Source organism: Oryctolagus cuniculus, chromosome 11 (assembly GCF_964237555.1).
Source record: "Oryctolagus cuniculus chromosome 11, mOryCun1.1, whole genome shotgun sequence".
Lineage (NCBI taxonomy): Eukaryota > Metazoa > Chordata > Mammalia > Lagomorpha > Leporidae > Oryctolagus > Oryctolagus cuniculus.
This window is the reverse complement of record NC_091442.1, coordinates 52,604,183-52,622,452: the sequence shown is the minus strand read 5'-3', so window position 1 is coordinate 52,622,452 and position 18,270 is coordinate 52,604,183. Positions and strand designations below refer to the sequence as shown.

Genomic DNA, 18,270 nt, shown 5'->3' with positions numbered 1-18,270 from the left:
GCTCACTAGGCTAATCCTCCACCTAGCGGCGCAGCACACCGGGTTCTAGTCCCGGTCGGGGCGCCGGATTCTGTCCCGGCTGCCCCTCTTCCAGGCCAGCTCTCTGCTGTGACCAGGGAGTGAGTGGAGGATGGCCCAAGTGCTTGGGCCCTGCACCCCATGGGAGACCAGGATAAGTACCTGGCTCCTGCTGTCAGATCAGCGCGGTGCACCGGCCACAGCACACCGGCCGCGGCAGCCATTGGAGGGTGAACCAACAGCAAAGGAAGACCTTTCTCTCTGTCTCTCTCTCTCACTGTCCACTCTGCCTGTCAAAAAAAATAAATAAACAAACAAACAAACAAACAAAAAGAATCTAAAATGAGCCAGTGCCATGGCTCACTAGGCTAATCCTCTGCCTGCGGCACCGGCACCCCGGGTTCTAGTCCCGGTTGGGGCGCCAGTTCTGACCCGGTTGCTCCTTGCTCCTCTTCCAGTCCAGCTCTCTGCTGTGGCCTGGGAATGCAGTGGAGGATGGCCCAAGTCCTTGGGCCCTGCACCCGCATGAGAGACCAGGAGGAGGCGCCTGGCTCCTGGCTTCAGATTGGCACAGCGTGACAGCCGTAGCAACCATTTGGGGGGTGAACCAACAGAAGGAAGACCTTTCTCTCTGTCTCTCACTAACTCTGCCTGTCAAAAAAAAAAAAAAAAAAAAAAGAATCTAAAATGGCGGGGCCAGTGCTGTGACACAGTGGAAGGTTAAGCTGTGTCTGTGATGCCAGCATCCCATTTGGCCACTGTTTATCCAGTTCCCTGATAACATACCTGGGAAAGCGGTGGCAGATGTCTCAAGTGCTTGGGCCCCTGCACTCATGTGGGAGACGAAGCTCCTGGCTTCAGCTTAAAAAAATAATCTAGAATGGGGGTGCAGCAGCTTAAGCAGCTGCCTAATGATTCATCCAATATGATCACTGGTTCAAGCCCTGGCTGTTCCAGATCTGATTCAGTTCCCTGCTAATGCACCTAGGAGAGCAGTGGAAGATGAGCCAAGTGCTTGGGCTTCTGCCACCCACATGAGAGACTCAGATAAAGTTCCTGACTCCTGGTTTTAGCTTGGCCTAGCTCTGGCCATTGCAGTCATCTGGGAGAGAACCAGCAGATGGACACACTCTTGCTCTCTCTGTAGCTCTGCCTTTCAAAAAACAAAAACAAAAACAAAACAACAACAAAGAACTCCAAGCTGGCCTTGTGACTGCTTTGACTAAGAACAGAGCAGAAGCAAAGCTGTGCCAAATCTAGGTCAGACAAGCCCTTAAGAAGGCTGGCAGCTTTGATTTTATTGTTTTAAAGGCAAGCCACCATGCAAATAAGCCTGAGCTAGATTAATGATGGATAAGAGACCACATGGAGAGAGAGAGAGAGAGAACCACAGCACCACAACCAACAGCTAGCACTGAGGGAGACCACCTTAGACCTTCCATCCCCGGCTGAGTTCCCAGCTGAATGTAGTTGCATGAGTGAGCCAGGTGACACCACACGGAATAACAAGAACTAATGAGTTATTGTTTTTAAGTCAGTAAATTTGGGAGGGATTTGTTACACCACAATAGCTAACTGAAACAGGGCTTGCACACTCATTTGGAGAATACACTATTTCATCAGATTCTCCAAAACAATTACAACTACTAATCTAGAGGGATGAAATACCCAAAGTCCTTTAGGAAATCTCTTATAAACATGGTTTTATAACATTTTTGTTAGGTATGGAAGCAGTGTGTTTAAGATTACAGTCTTTTGCCCCATGTAAGTAGAGTATGACTATTGAATTTGGCTGTCAAATGCAAGGTCATATGGTTTAGGAATATAATGGGAATGGCAACCTAAAATGAAAAATGAGATATCTGATGGGCCATTCTGCCTCTACTTTAAAGCAAGTTTAGGTAGCATTCGAGGGCCAGACCAAAATTCTGATATTTATTTATTAGTGTTTTTAATTTACTTTTTAAAAAGATTTGTTTATTTACTTGAGAGGCAGAGTTACAGATGGGGAGAGGGAGAGACAGACAGAGAGAGAGAGAGATCTTCCATCCATTGGTTCATTCCCCAAATGGCAGCAATGGCTGGAGCTGGGTCGATCTGAAGCCAAGAGCCAGGAGCTTCTTCCAGGTCTCCCATGTAGGTGCAGGGGCTCAAGCACTTGGGCCATCTTCTACTGCTTTTCCAGGCCATCAGCTGGATTGGAAGTGGAGCAGCCGGGACTTAAACCCTGGGTCATTTAGTATGGCCCGGGCTGCAGAAAGAGGCTTAAACTACTATGCCGCAGCACTGGCCCTATTTATTATTTTTTAAAACATTTATTTATTTATTTATTTGAAAGGCAGAGCTAGAGAAAGAGTCTGGGAGAGATAGATCTTTCATCTTCTGGTACACTCTTCAGATAGCCACAATGGCCAGGGCTTGGTCAGACCAAAGTCAGGAGCCAAAAGCTTCATCCAGGTCTCCCACGTGGGTCACAGGAGACCAAACACTTGGGCCATCTTCCACTGCTTTTCCCTCATCATTAGAAGGGTGTTGGAGAGGCTGGCACTGTGGAATAGTGGGCTAATCTGCTGTCTCCAGTGCCAGCATCCCATAAGGGCTCCAGTTCAAGTCCTGGCTGCTCTACTTCCAATCCAGTGCCCTGCTATTGTGCCTGGGAAAGCAGTGGAGAATGGTTCAAGTGCTTGGACCCCTGCATCCAAGCGGAAAACCTGGAGGAAGCTCCTGGTTCCTGGCTTTGGCCTGGCCCAGCCCTGGTGGTTGCAGCCATCTGGGGAGTGAACCAGCAGATGGAAGATCTGTCTCTCCCTGTCTCTCTCTAACTCTGCCTTTCAAATAAATAAATTAATGTTTAAAAAATTATAAATAGGGCTGACCTCTCCCTCTCTCTGTAACTTTTTTTCAAATAAGTGAATAAACCTTCAAAAACAAGCAGAAAAAAAATGGGAGCTGGAACAGAAGTGAATCAGCTGGGACTCTAACTGGCACTCAAATGGTATGCAAGCATCACAGGCAGCAGCTTAACCCACTGTGCCATGACGCCATCCCCCACACCAAAATCCTTCACAGAGAAATAGGCATATGAGTATATGAAAATATACACACAAATCTACACACAGAGAAATGAAAAAAAAAAAAAAAAGAAGAAGAAGAAAAGAAAAACCAATCTGAAAATGCAAAGTTCTGTAATACAAAGTGTGGGCAAAATGTAGTTTCATACAAGAACTACCTGAGCGGATTCAATTACCATCACAGTGTGGCCATGGTAGAAAGTGAATTTGAGACTGAAAGCCTCCCTGGAAGAATCTATGTTTTAAAAATGACTGATGGTTGGGGGCCAGTGCTGTGGCTTAGTGAGTAAGGCTGAGGGCTGCAGTGCCAGCATCCTATATGGGTACTGGTTCTGGTCCTGGCTGATCCACTTTTTTTTTTTTTAATTAATTAATTATTTTTAAAAGCAGAGTTACAGGGAGGCAGAGACAGAGGGGGGGGTCTTCTGGCTCACTCCCCACTCCCCAGAGGGCCACAATGGCTGTAGCTGTGCTGATCTGCCAGGAGCCTCCTCCAGGTCTCCCAAGCAGGTACAGGGGTCCAAGGATTTGGGCCATCTTCCATTGCTTTCCCAGGCAATAGCAGGGAGCTGGATTGGAAGTGGAGCAGCCGGGACTAGAACCAGTGCCCATATGGGATGCTGGTGCTGCAGGCCGAGGCTTTAACCTGCTGCGCCACAGCACCAGCCCCCAGAAGTTTTAAAAATATTTACATAGTAGACAGAAGTCCCTGTGGATGATGCTGTATGACACAGTTGACAGTGGCCTCAGGGAACAAGCAGAGGGGTTGGGTGTCTGCCCTCCCACAGCAAACTTCTTCAGCACCCCAAGGCCTGGGTAGGTACTTAGACAATCTGTTTCTTTTGAGCATTATGTTATAAACTGTCTTTGTCCTGATAAGAAAGCTGAAGGTTAAGAATATTTACTACTTAGGAAGCTAAATATGGACTTTTTATCTGGCTAATAAGGCTAAGGTAAAGCTTTAATAGGATCAAATTTAACTATGTTATGTACTCTGTGGTAAATTTCAGATCTTCTCTGTTATGTTTTCTTGATAGATTATATAAAGAAATAAAGATTTTTTTTCTCTGTTTCTCAAACTATTTCACTATAGTGTTAGTGTTGACAATCCTGCAATAAATATAGCCCCTTAACTCTGTGACTTGGGTTAAGTGCACACCTTTTTATTTTTTATCATTTTTTAAACTTTTATTTAATAAATATAAATTTCCAAAGTACAACTTTTAGATTATAGCGGCTTTTACCCCCTATAAAACCTCCCTCCCACCTGCAACCATCCCATCTCCCGCTCCCTCTCCCATCCCATTCACATCAAGATTCATTTTCAATTATCTTTATATACAGAAGATCAATTTAGTACATACTAAGTAAAGATTTCAACAGTTTGCACCCACACAGAAACACAAAGTATAAAGTACTGTTTGAGTACTAGTTATACCGTTAATTCACAGAGAAGAGAAGAGAAGAGAAGAGAAGAGAAGAGAAGAGAAGAGAAGAGAAGAGAAAAGGATTTCTTCTGGATTGAACTTGAAATCTTGTTTATACTTGATATATAGGCTGGGTGTCAAAAAAGTCCTAGTATCTGGGGCCAGTGTTGTGGCGTAGAGGGTGAAGCCACCATCTGTGATGCAGCATCCCATATTAGTGCCAGTTCACATCCTGTCTGCTCCATTTCCAATCTCTCTCTTTGCTAATGATCTGAGAAAAGCAGCAGATCATGGCACAAGTATTTGGGCTCCTGCTATCCACATGGGAGACCTGGAGGAAGCTCCTGGTTCCTGGCTTTAGGCTGGCCCAGACCTGGTTAAGCTATCTGGGGATGGAAGCAGCAGTTGGAAGATATCTCTTTCTCTCTCTCCCTTTGTAACTCTAACTTTCAAATAAATCAATAAATCTTGAAAAATAAAATAAATAGGGGCCAGTGCTGTGGAGTAGTGGGTAGAGCCACTGCCTGCAGTGCCAGCATCCCATATGGGCACCAGTTCCAGTCCTGGCTGCTGCAATACTGATCCATCTCTCTGCTATGGCCTGGGAAAACAGTACAAGATGGCCCTTGGGCCTCTGCACTTGAATGGATTGTGGGAGATCTGGAAGAAGCTCTTGGCTCCTGGCTTCAGATCAGCACAGCTCTGGCCATTGCAGCCATCTGGGGAGTAAACCAGTGGATGAAGATCTCTCTCTCTCTCTCTCTCTGCCTTTGTCTCTAACTCTGCCTTTCAAATAAATAAATAAATAAATTTAAAATGAAATAAAATAAATAAATAAATTTTAAAATCCTGGATATTCCTTAATGATGCTTTGTTAGTTTTACAAGTTTCTTTGTAGCTGATGTTAGTTAGCATGTTCTAATTACACTTTTAGGTAGGAACTTCCCCAAATCATTATTTATTTTATTTATTTGAAATACTTTGTAGCAATGAGTCAAGAAACAATTTCCTTAAAAATCACATCAAAGGTGCTAAGCAAATGTCTAATCTGCAACTGTTAGCTTGGGTAACTCTCATTGTTTTTGTAAAGAGCAAAAATATTTTATTCCTCCAGAAACCTTTTATCTAAGGAATACAAACTTCATGCATTTTAGCAAGTAAAACTTTAGGGACATAATGATTCTTTCCACCATACCCGCCCTCCCACCTGCAACTCTCACCCCTCTTCCTCCTCCCTCTCCTATTCCCATTCTTATTTTTTTTTTACTAAGATCAATTTTCCATAACTTTATACACATATGATTAACACTACACTAAGCAAAGAGTTCAAAAAATGTTCCTCTACAGTCGAGAGAAGGTAAAAATCTTAATATTGTCATAGGAGTATATGATTTAGGCAACATGGTGTTTATTTTTATTTTTTTAAGATTTTTAAAAAATATTTATTTATTTATTTTATCTGAAAGTCAGAGTTAACAGAGAGAAAAGGAGAGGCAGAGAGAGAGAAAGAGGTCTTCCATCTGCTGGTTCACTCCAATTGGGTGCAGTGGCTGAAGCTGTGTTGATCCGAAGCCAGGAGCCAGGAGCTTCCTCTAGGTCTCCCACATGGGCGCAGGGGCCCAAGTACTTGGGTCATCTTCTACTGCTTTCCCAAGCCATAGGAGAGCGCTGGATCAGAAGTGGAGTAGCCAGGATTCGAACCGGCACCCATATGGGATGCAGCACTGCAGGTGGCGGCCTTATCCGCCACACCACAGTGCCAGCCCCAACATGGTGTTTGATAATAGCATCTTCGAGGGGCCCGCGCTGTGGTTCAGCGGGTTAACGCCCTGGCCTGAAGCGCTGGCATCCCATATGGGTGCCGGTTTGAGACCCGGCTGTTCCACTTCCCATCCAGCTCTCTGCTATGGCCTGGGAAAGCAGTAGAAGATGGCCCAAGTCCTTGGGCCCCTACACCTGCGTGAGAGACCTGGAAGAAGCTCCTGGCTTCAGATCAGCACAGTTCTGGCCATTGCGGCCAATTGGCACTGCAGATGGAAGACCTCTCTCTCTCTCTGCCTCTCTTCTCTCTGTGTAACTCTTTCAAATAAATAAATCTTTACAAAAAAATAGCATCTTTGAGAACTCTGTGAAAGAGATGACATTTTAGCATTTTTAGCATTCCCTTCTCCTGTACTGGTCACTCTCAAGCCAATCCAATACCCTCCCATACCCAATTCTTATTTTTTTTAATCCAAATCTTTACTTCCTACCAATAATCTACCAGTAGCTACAAAAATAGTTGCTGATCCCTTAAGATGCAATCTTCCTGTAAATTACAGCATTTAAACAGGAAATTTTTAGAAACTAAAAAAGCAACTTCTAAAGAACTCTCTAGGAAAAGTTTCAAGCACCATCTCAAAGTTGATGATATTTTGGGTAGCTATTTTAAGTATCCTGAGTCATTAAAGGCAGTGACTCACACTTTATCCTTTTTTTTTTTTTTTTTTTTTTTTTAAAATCAACAGCTTTACTGAAATCTAATTCAGGGAATGGTGTTGTGGTGCACCAAGTTCGGCTGCCAACTAGGACACTGGCACCCCATACCAGATTGCCACTTCTAGTCCTTGCTGCTCTGCTTCTGATCCAGCTTTCTGCTAATGCAACTGAGAAAGCAGCAGGAAATGGCCACCCTCTTGGGAGACTGGGATGGCGTTCCTTGCTCCTGGCTTCAGCCTGGCCCAGCTCTGGCTATTGCAGCCATTTAGGAAATGAACCAGCAGATGAAAGATCTCTGTCTCTCCTTTTCTGTTGCTTTGCTTTTCAAATAAATAAATCCTTAAAAAAAAAAAAAAAAAAAAAAAGGATGGGGCCGGCTCTGTGGCGCAGTGGGTTAACACCCTGGCCTGAAGTGCCTGCATCCCATATCGGCGCCGGTTTGAGAAACCACTGCTCTACTTCCTGTCCAGCTCTCTGCTATGGCCCGGGATAGCAGCAGAAGATGGCCCAAGTCCTTGGGCCCCTGCACCCATGTGGGAGACCCTGAAGAAGCTCCTGGCTCCTGGCTTCGGATCAGCGCAGCTCTGGCCGTTGCAGCCATCCGGGGAGTGAACCATCGGATGGAAGACCTTTCTCTCTCTCTGCCTCTCCTCTCTCTGTGCAACTCTGACTTTCAAATAAATAAATCTTTTTTTTTTTTTTTTCCTTTTTAAAGTACTTTTAAGAAAGAAAGCAGGGCCTGGAGTTTGGTGCTGTCCCTCCCCTGTTGCGAATTCACTGGGTTTGTGGGCGTGAGCGCTGCATCCGCAGGGGCGCGGCTGGCCTCTACTCGGAGGTGACCACATTGGGGGAGACGGGAGTGAGGGTGGAAGGTCACGGCGGCCTCGGGTTCACAGGTGCCTTCTGCCTTGCGGTCTAGTCATCCTCATCGGTCTTCTGCTTCTTGGTGTCCACGTCGTCCTCCTCGTCATCCTCAGCTGCCCGCTTGCCTGTAGCCGCCTCGGCCTCCTCGTCTTCGTCTCCGTCCTCTTCCTCACCATCGCCCTCTTCCTCCTCCTCTTCCTCCTCGCCACCTTCCTCCTCTTCCTGGTCTACCTCGTTGTCCGCCTCCTGCTCCCTGTTCTCCTCATTGGTGTTGCCGTTGGCGGGGGCGTCTCTCCCATTCTCCGTCTCCTCCACCACTTCCTTCTTCTCTTTCAAGTCCTTGGTGGTGATCTCGGAGCTGGTGTCCACGGCCGTGTCGGATATGGTGGGGCACGCCGGGGATCCGAGGCAGCGGACTCGAGAGAAAGCGGGCGTTCGGGGGCTCTGGCGAGGCGGCGGCAGCGGAGGCGGCTGCGGCGAGCGGGGAGCCGGGCCCGGGAACAATGTAAAGATGGCTTTTCAGAGCAGCCAGTAAATAAATCTTTTTTTAAAAAAAGGAATATTACAATATATAGGTGGCTTATAGCTTTCCTGTTTCTTCTTAATTCACTCAAATAGATGTGCTGTGAAAATACTTCTATTTCAGTGATCCAGATTGTTCTATCACTAGAACATGAAATTTTAGAATACAGCAATTTCTTTGTATGGTTAATGGAGACATAATTCACATACCATAAAATCCACTCTGTAGTATTTGTTTAATTTACAGGCTTTTAGTATATTCAGCAAGTTGTACAACTATCACTACTATCTAATTCCCAGAATTTATTCTCATAATTCTACTAAAACTTCAAACTCTATAACCATTAGTAGTCACTCCCCATTAACCCCTCATTGAGCCCATGGTATATACTAAACTTTCTATGGATTTACCTGTTTTGGACATTTTATATGAACGAGTCAAACAATTTGTAGCCTCTTTTTGTTATTATTTTCTTTTAAAGAAGACATATTTACTAATTTACTTGAAAGGCAGTTACACAGAGAGAGATTTTTCCATTTGCTGGTTCACTCCCCAAACAGCTGCAATGGCCAAGGCTGGGCCAAATCAAAGCCAAGAGGCAGAAGCTCCACCCAGGTCTCCCAAATGGGTACCAGGGCCCAGGGACTTGGGTCATCTTCCACTGCTTTCCTAGGTGCATTAGCAGAGAGCTGGAGCAGAAGTGGAGCAGGCAGGACTCAAATCAGAGCCCATATGGCTTAATCTGCTGTACTACAGTGCTGGTCACTATGCCTACCATTTTCAAGTTCATCGTTGAAGCATGCATTAGTTTTCATTTCTTTTTTATTGTCAATTAGTATTTTATTAAATTGATAAACAGTACATTTTTTCTTTTTTCTTTTTTTTGGACAGGCAGAGTTAGACAGTGAGAGGGGCAGAGAGAAAGGTCTTCCTTCCGTTGATTCACCCCCAAATAGCCGCTACAGCCGGCACGCTGAGCCGATCCGAAGCCAGGAGCCAGGTGCTTCCTCCCGGTCTCCCATGTGGGTGCAGGGCCCAAGCACTTGGGCCATCCTCCACTGCCTTCCCGGGCCACAGCAGAGAGCTGGACTGAAAGAGGAGCAACTGGGACAGAATCTGGTACCCCAACCAGGACTAGAACCTGGGGTGCCGGTGCCACAGGCAGAGGATTAGCCTAGTGAGCCGCGGTGCTGGCTAGCAGTACATTTTCTTTACCTGTTCACCAATTGATCAGTTGTTTCTACTTCTTGGCTATTATGAATCATGCTACCATGAACATTCATATACAAGTTTTTGCGTGGTCATGTTTTCACTGACAGTAAGTATATACCTAGAAGTGGAACTGTTGAATTAAACAGTAGCTCTGTTTAGCATTTTGTGAAACTGCCAAGTTGTTTTCCAAAATGGCTGCCCCATTTACATCCTAGTAGTAGTGTATGAAGGTTCCAAATGCTTAACTTTTTTTTTTTAAGATTTATTTATGTATTTGAAAGTCAATGTTATACGGAGAGAAACGGAGAGGCAGAGAGAGAGGTCTTCCATCTGCAGGTTCACTCCCCAATTGGCTAACAGCCAGAGCTGTGCTGATCTGAAGCCAGGAACCAGGAACTTCCTCTAGGTCTCCCATGCAGGTACAGGGGCCCAAAGACTTGGGCCATCTTCTGCTGCTTTCCCAGGCTACAGTAGAGAGCTGGACCGGAAGTGGAGCAGCCAGGACTCGAACTGGTGCTCATAAGGGAAGCTGGCTCTGCAGGTGGCATCTTTACCCGCTTTACCACAGTGCCGGCCCCCAAATGTTTAACTTTATTTTTATTTATTTATTTATTTATTTTTTTTTTGACAGGCAGAGTGGACAGTGAGAGAGAGAGACAGAGAGAAAGGTCTTCCTTTGCCGTTGGTTCACCCTCCAATGGCCACCGCGGCTGGCGCGCTGCGGCCGGCGCACCGCGCTGATCCGATGGCAGGAGCCAGGAGCCAGGTGCTTTTCCTGGTCTCCCATGGGGTGCAGGGCCCAAGCACCTGGGCCATCCTCCACTGCACTCCCTGGCCACAGCAGAGAGCTGGCCTGGAAGAGGGGCAACCGGGAGCAGTATCCGGCACCCCAATCGGGACTAGAACCTGGGGTGCCGCCGCCACAGGCAGAGGATTAGCCTAGTGAGCCGCGGCGCCGGCCCAAATGTTTAACTTTAAAAAGAGGCTGGCGCCGTGGATCACAAGGCTAATCCTCCACCTGTGGCGGCGGCACCCCAGGTTCTAGTCCCCATTGGGGTGCCGGATACTGCTCCCGGTTGCTACTCTTCCAGTCCAGCTCTCTGCTGTGGCCTGGGAGGACAGCGGAGGATGGCCCAGGTACTTGGGTCCCTGCACCCGCATGGGAGACCAGGAGGAAGCACCTGGCTCCTGGCTTCGGATTGGCACAGTGCCAGCCGTGGTGGCCATTGGGGGAATGAAACAACGGAAAGAGGACCTTTCTCTCTGTCTCTCTGTCACTGTCTATAACTCTACCTGTCAAATAAAAATTAAAAAAAAAAAAAGATTTACTTATACTTTCTCCTAAAGTTTCATAGTTTTAACTATCACATTAGGTCTAGGATCTATTTGGGGTTAATTTTTGCATATGTGTAAGGAAGGGATCTGTACTCATATTAGGATGCTCCAGACAGATGGAGCCAGTATGACAGATATATAGGTAGATATAAATAGAAAGATATACTCATGGATATAAGAGGAAAACAACTTCCCATCAATACTGATAAAGTGGTAGTCTTGGTGACATGACATAGGGATGTGCAGGTGGTGATCCACTGGAGGAGAGGCAGCTGGCAGGAAGAGGCAGAGGATAGGGGAGACTTCCAGGATGGGTTTTAAAGTGAGGAGGGGGGGCGGTGCCATGTGGGTAAAGCTGTCACCTGCAATGCTGGCATTCCACACGGGTGCCAGTTCCATATGAGTCCCAGCTTCTCCACTTCTGATCCAGCTCCCTACTAATGTGCCTGAGAAAGCAGCAGAAGATGGTTCAAGTGCTTGGGCCCCTGAACCCAAGTGGGAGACCTGGAAGAAGCTCCAGACTCCTGGCTTTGGGTCAGCCTAGCTCCGGCTGTTGCGGCCACCTGCAGAATAAACCAGCAGATGAAAGACCTCTCTCTCTCTGCCTCTCTGTAACCCTGCCTTTCAAATAAATAAATAAACATTTTAAAAAAATAAAAATAAAAGAGGAGGAACTTTCCAGGCTCTGAACAGCACAGCAAAGGTTTAGGGGAGTGCTTGGTTGTGCTGGGGGGTTTGGGTGGCACTATTACAGGGAAAACAGAAGCAAAGAAAGGTGACCTCGGTTCCTATCTCATGTGGAAGAATTTCCATGTGGACATGGTTTATTTAAGGCAGAAACCTCCTGCTGCAGCAGCCAGGAGGGAGGCCTCTAAGAGTCAGACCTGAGAAACTGGTAGAGGTGGAGTCTTTTAAGCACAGTTCAGGGAATAATCAATTAAAGGGCAGGGACAAAACCCATCAGAGAGCCAGAGTTCTAAATCCATCTAGCCTGCACAGAATAAAACCAAAAGGCCATCAGAAGGGTGGGACAGGTAACTTTGTGTTCTCAGGGTAAAACCAGAAACTCAGAAGAGTGAGACAGGTACTTTTGTCTTGCTAAAAACAGTTTCTGGTGGAAGAGGGGGGAGGAGTAAGCACTCTTAAAGGGACTCCCCCTTTCCTCATTCCAACCAGGACCTGACCTGAATTCCTATCAGGCCACCTGTCACAGCACAAGGGAGCCTGGGAGGCAGAGATCCTATGGAGTGGGGCTGAGGAGGCCAGTACTGGCCACATTATGAAGATGTGTGAGTATTACGTGCCACTTCCCACCTTCAGTCCCCTGCCAGAGGCTCTGCTTATGGGGTGACCCTGCTGGGAACTTCAGAGCCTTCTGCCCTGTCCCTAGGAGGCAGACTGCTGGCTCTTCTCCTCAGGCTTCTTACAGGCATTTATTGTACTCCTAGATAGTGCCCACTCATTGTGGCCACCTCTGAGCCAAGTCTGATGGGATGGGCACTCCTCCCACGACTGCCCTACACCCAGTGGTCTCCACTTTTGCCAGGTGCAGAACTCAAGAGTCTCACACCCTTGACAACGCTCAGGGCCTCACAGCTGAAGGAGTCTGGAATCAGATGGGCCTCAGTGCAACCCCAACAGTGTGCACTCTGAGGACGTGGCCTGCTAAGGCTGCTAATGGCCTGGACCAGCCCTGGATGCTATGGACATTTGGGGAGTGAACCAGTGACCAACAGAGGGAAAAAAAATCTCTCTTGCTCTGCCTTCCAAATAAATAAACTTAAAAAATAAATAAATAAAAAGCTGACAAGATAGCAAGGAACCTTTAACATGGATTCCATTTCTCTACAGCCCTATAGGTGGTTAGGGTAGAATGTGAAGTTGAGACCCCATCAAGGTGAGAAGTATAAGAGACCCACTGCCTCAAACAGTTGAGACTCCGAAGGGCTAAACCTTCAAAGCAAGGGTGAGCCAAAAGCAGATCTACCCCAACCTGTCTTCCAGAGGACTGAAATAAGAATGGTCTTGATGGGAGCGGGTAAAAGAAAGAAAAATAATACCTAAGAAATGGTCAAAACAAGCTGAATTTTCAGGGAATTGCAACATTAATTCATACAATCTGGGTCTTTCAAAATTCCTAAACCCACCAAATTCAGTTTAAAGTGAGCCTAGTAGAGTAAGCACTGTGGCACAGCAGGTTGAACCACGGCTTAGAAAACCCATACCCCATATCAGAGTGCCTGGGTTCCAACCCTGTCTCTACTTTTTTTTTTTTTTACAATATTAATTTATTTATTTGAAAGTCAGAATTACAGAGGGAGAGACAGAGAGAGAGAGAGAGACATCTTCCATCAGCTGGTTCGCTCCCTATAAGACTGCAATGGCCAGGGTTGAGCCAGGCCAGAGCCAGGAGCCAGGAGCTTCATCTGGTCTCCATCTGGATGGGGTCCAAACACTTGGGTCATCTTCTGTTATTTTCCCAGGCCATTAGCAGGAAACTGGATCAGAAATGGAGCAGCCAGGACTCCAACCAGCACCCATATGGGATGCCAGCAAAGTGGGCAACAGCTTTATGCACTACACCACAACACTGGCCCTGTGCCTCTACTTCTGACCCAGCTTCCTGTCAGTGCTGGGAGGGAGCAGATAATGGCTCAAGTACTTGGGTCCTGGCTACCCACATGAGAGACCCAGATAGAGTTGAGGGCTTCTGATTTTGACTTGGCTCAACCCTGGCTATTGTAGGCATTTGGGGAATAAGCAATCAGATGGAAGATGGCTCTCTTTCCCTCTGTCACTCTGCCTTTTAAATAAATAAAAACAAATGTCTAAAGTTTTTTAGGAAGAATAGAAATAAAAATATCCTGAAAATAAAATGATCTTCTTAATCTTGAAGAAAAAAAAATAAATCCTCATGTTAGGCATTAAAGAATTTTCTCCACCGGCGCCGCGGCTCACTAGGCTAATCCTCCGCCTTGCAGCGCCAGCACACAAGGTTCTAGTCCTGGTCGGGGCGCCGGATTCTGTCCCAGTTGCCCCTCTTCCAGTCCATCTCTCTGCTGTGGCCTGGGAGTGCAGTGGAGGATGGCCCAATTTCTTGGGCCCTGCACCCCATGGGAGACCAGGATAAGCACCTGGCTCCTGCCTTTGGATCAGCATGGTATGCCGGCTGCGGCAGCCATTGGAGGGTGAACCAATGGCAAAGGAAGACCTTTCTCTCTGTCTCTCTCACTGTCCACTCTGCCTGTCAAAAAATAAATAAATAAAAATAAAAAAATAATTTTCTCCAAAAATCAAAAATTCCCAAGGAAAATGAGGCTTTATAGTAGAAAAAAATTAAATGCACAGGAAGTAAAGTATTCCGAACATCAACTAGTTTTTTTTTTTTTTAAAGATTTATTTATTTACTTGAAAGGCAAATATATAGAGAGATCGAGAGATTTTCCATCTGCTGGTTCACTCCCCAGATGGCTGCAATGGCTGGGGCTAGGCCGGCCAAAGTCAGGAGCCTATAACTCCATCCAGGTCTTCATGTGGGTGGCAGGGACCCAAGTACTTGGAGCATCCTCCACTACTTTCCTAGGCTCATTACCAGAGCTGAATTGGAAGTGGAGCAGCTGGAACTCGAACTAGTGCTCAAATGGGATGTGGGCATCACAGGTGACTCCTTAACCAGCTGTGCCACACCACCAGCCCCTGATCATCAACCAGCTTAAACAACACAGACCACCAGGGGCTTTGGATGTTGGAATAATAAGATCTACACTATAAAATAATTCTGAATTCTATTTTTCAAGAAATAAAAGGCAAGCTTGAAACATCTATAAGAAACAGGTAGCAGGGGGCCAGCATTGTGGCATAATGGGTAAAGCTGCTGCCTGCGATGTCAGTGTCCTATATGGGTGCCAGTTCATGTCCCAGCTGGTCCATTTCTGATTCAGCTCCCTGTTAATGGCCTGGGAAAGCAGTAGAAGATGGCCCAAGTGTTTGGATCCCTGCAACCCACGTGGGGGATCTGGATGAAGTTCCTAGCTCCTGGCTTTGGCCAAACCCAGCCCAGCCATTGCAGCCATCTGGGGAGTGGACCGGCAGATGGAACATTCTTTGTGTATGTGTGTCTATCTGTCTGTCTTTCTCTCTGTAACTCTGATTTAATGAAATTTTTTAAAATCTTAAAAAAAAAATAGGTAGCCAATAATTTTTTTAAATAATTATATTAGCTTCCTAAGGTCTGCCAAACCAACATTACCACACTTAGTAGCTTAAAACAACAGAAATCTGTTCTCTCACAGATCTGGAAACCACAAGTTCTAAACCAAGGAGTCGGTAGGTTTGCTTCTTTCTGAAGACTGAGAGCAAGTCCATTCTTTGTATCTCTGCAAGTTTATGGCAGGTGCTGGCAATCCTTGGCATGCCTTAACTTACAGAAATATCACTCTAGTCTCCGCCACCATCGTCACATGGCCTTCCTCTCTAAACGTCTTCTGCTTTTCCCTCTCTTAGGAGGACACTGCTGTGGTGGGGATACAGTTTTAGTGTGTCCCTCAAACGTCCATGTGTTGGGAGCTTGGTTCTCTGTGTGGCAACACAAAGAGGTTAAAGAACCTTGAAGAGGTGGGGCCTCACGTGAGGTAATTGAGTCACGACAGGTACAGTCCTCAGAGGGATTTATCATGATCTCCAAAATGAGTTAGGTCCATGAAAACAGGCCACTAGAAAGAACACATTGGCCACACTGCAGTCTCTGCTTTCCCACCTAACCATGCTCCTGCCATGACGCCATCTGCATATTGTGATGCAGCCAAGGGAGATCTCACAACGTGCTGAATAATTGGGGTCACCCAGTCCCGGACTCTCAGCCTACCAAATCGTGAGCTAGGGATGGGTGCTTGGCTCAGCAGCAGAGACACTGCTTGAGATGCCTGCATTCCCTATCTGAGCACCAGCTCCGCTCTTAATCCAGCTTCATGCTAATGTACACTCTGGGAGGCAGCAGGTGATAGCTCATATGTACATGAGCTGCCTCCCATGTGAGAGACCTGGATTAAGTTCTGGACTCCTGGCTTTAACTTGGACAGCCCTGGTTATGAATCAGCAGGTGAAAAATCTCTTTGTCTTTCTCTCTCTGTCACTCTGCCTTTCAAATAAATAAGTATCTGAGGGGCTGGGGTTGTTGCATAGTGGTAAGGCTGCCGCATGCAATGTCAAAATCCCATACAGGCGCTGGTTCTCAGCTGTTCCACTTCTGATCCAGCTCCCTACTGATGGTGTAGGAAAGCAACGGAAGATGACCCAAGTGCTTGGGCCCTTGCACCCACATGGGAGACCTGCAAGAAGCCCCTGGCTCCTAGTTTTGGACTGGTTCAGCTCCCGCCATTGCAGCAACTTGGGGATTGAACCAGCAGATAAAAAATCTCTCTATGTTTCTCCCTCTCTGTAACTCTGCCTTTCAAATAAATAAATAATTATTTTTTTTTATTTTTTTTATTTTTTGACAGGCAGAGTAGACAGTGAGAGAGAGAGAGAGAAAGGTCTTCCTTTTGCCGTTGGTTCACCCTCCAATGGCTGCCACGGCTGGCGCGCTGCGGCCAGTGCACTGCGCTGATCCGATGGCAGGAGCCAGGAGCCAGGTGCTTTTCCTGGTCTCCCATGGGGTGCAGGGCCCAAGCACTTGGGCCATCCTCCACTGCACTCCCTGGCCACAGCAGAGAGCTGGACTGGAAGAGGGGCAACCGGGACAGAATCCGGCGCCCCAACCGGGACTAGAACCCGGTGTGCCGGCGCCGCTAGGCGGAGGATTAGCCTAGTGAGCCGCGGCGCCAGCCAATATTTTTTAAAAAATTGAAAAAAATCATAATTCTATACATTCACAAAAAAAGAAAATGAAAAGTTTCATTAATCTATAATAACATCAAGAAAAAATCAAGTACCAGGGGTCAGCACTGTGGCCTCATGGGTAAAGCCACTCCCTGCAACACTATTTATTTATTTATTTATTTATTTATTTATTTATTTATTTTGACAGGCAGAGTGGACAGTGAGAGAGAGACAGAGAGAAAGGTCTTCCTTTTGCCATTGGTTCACCCTCCAATGGCCTCTGCGGCCGGCGCACTGCGGCCGGCGCCCCACGCTGATCTGATGGCAGGAGCCAGGTACTTCTCCTGGTCTCCCATGGGGTGCAGGGCCCAAACACTTGGGCCATCCTCCACTGCACTCCCTGGCCACAGCAGAGAGCTGGTCTGGAAGAGGGGCAACCAGGACAGAATCCGGCGCCCCGACCGGGACTAGAACCCGGTGTGCCGGCGCCACAAGGCGGAGGATTAGCCTAGTGAGCTGCAGCGCCAACCCCCTGCAACACTAAAACCCCATATGGGCACCGGTTTGAGTCCCACCTGCTCTACTTCCAATTGAGCTCCTGCTAATGGCCTGGGAAAAGCAGCAGAAGATGGCCCAAGTACTTGGGCCCCTGTACCCACATGGGAGACCAGAAAGAACCTCTTGGCTCCTGGCTTTGGCCTGGCCAAACTCTGGCCATGTCAGCCATCTGAGGAGTGAACCAGTGGGTGGAAGATCTCTCTCTCTCTCTCTCTCTCTCTCTTTCCCTCTCTCTCGCTGTAACTTTGACTTTCAGATAAATAAATAAGTCTTTTTTAAAAAAATCAAGTAAGGGGGCCTGTGCTGTGGCATAGTGGCTTAAGCTGCCACCTGTGGCGCCAGCATCCCATATGGGCACTGTTTTGTATCCTGATTGCTCCCTGCTAATGTGCCTGGGAAAGCAGTGGAATATGGCCCAAGTGCTTGGGTCCTGCAACTACGTGGGAGACCTAGGAGAAGCAGATCAGCGCAGCTCCAGCCATTGCGGCCACTTGGGGAGTGAATCCGAGGATGAAGACCTTTCTCTCTGTCTCTCCCTTTCTCTGTAACTCTACCTCTCAAATAAATAAACAAAATCTGTTTAAAAAATCAAGTTAATGACTACAAATAAACCTAATAACAACAACAAAAGAAGAAGAAATCTACAGAAAAAAATTCTAATGCTTGAGGCAGGCATTAAACCTAGCAGTTAGGGTATGGGTTAATAGCTGGGTTAAGAGCTTGCATCCCAGTAGCTGGTTAAGCTGCTGCCCGTGATTCTAGCACCAGCATCCCAAATGAGTGCCAGTTTGAGTCCTGGCTGCTCTACTTCTGATGCAGTTCCCAATTAATTCACCTGGGAAAGCAGCTCCCACGTGGGAAACCTGTACACAGTTCCAGGCTCTTGGATCTGGCCCGGGCCAGCATTGGCCATTGCAGTCACTGTGAACCAGCAGATGGAAGTTTCTCTGGGTCTCTCCCTCTAGGT

At 46.9% G+C, this 18,270-nt stretch overlaps 1 protein-coding gene and 1 long non-coding RNA gene across 2 annotated transcripts in view; both read right to left on the bottom strand.

Annotated features, from left to right (window-relative positions):
- Positions 1-18,270, bottom strand: part of LOC103348262 (uncharacterized) — a 48,011-nt gene that overhangs the window by 24,530 nt on the left and 5,211 nt on the right. The window lies entirely within an intron of this gene.
- On the bottom strand, positions 7,790-8,804 carry LOC100357307 (prothymosin alpha). The gene is made up of 2 exons (XM_070051551.1): positions 8,792-8,804; positions 7,790-8,373 (listed from the first exon to the last, which is right to left on the bottom strand). Exons 1-2 carry the CDS (start codon positions 8,802-8,804, stop codon positions 7,910-7,912), a joined length of 477 nt encoding a protein of 158 aa, XP_069907652.1. The 3' UTR covers positions 7,790-7,909.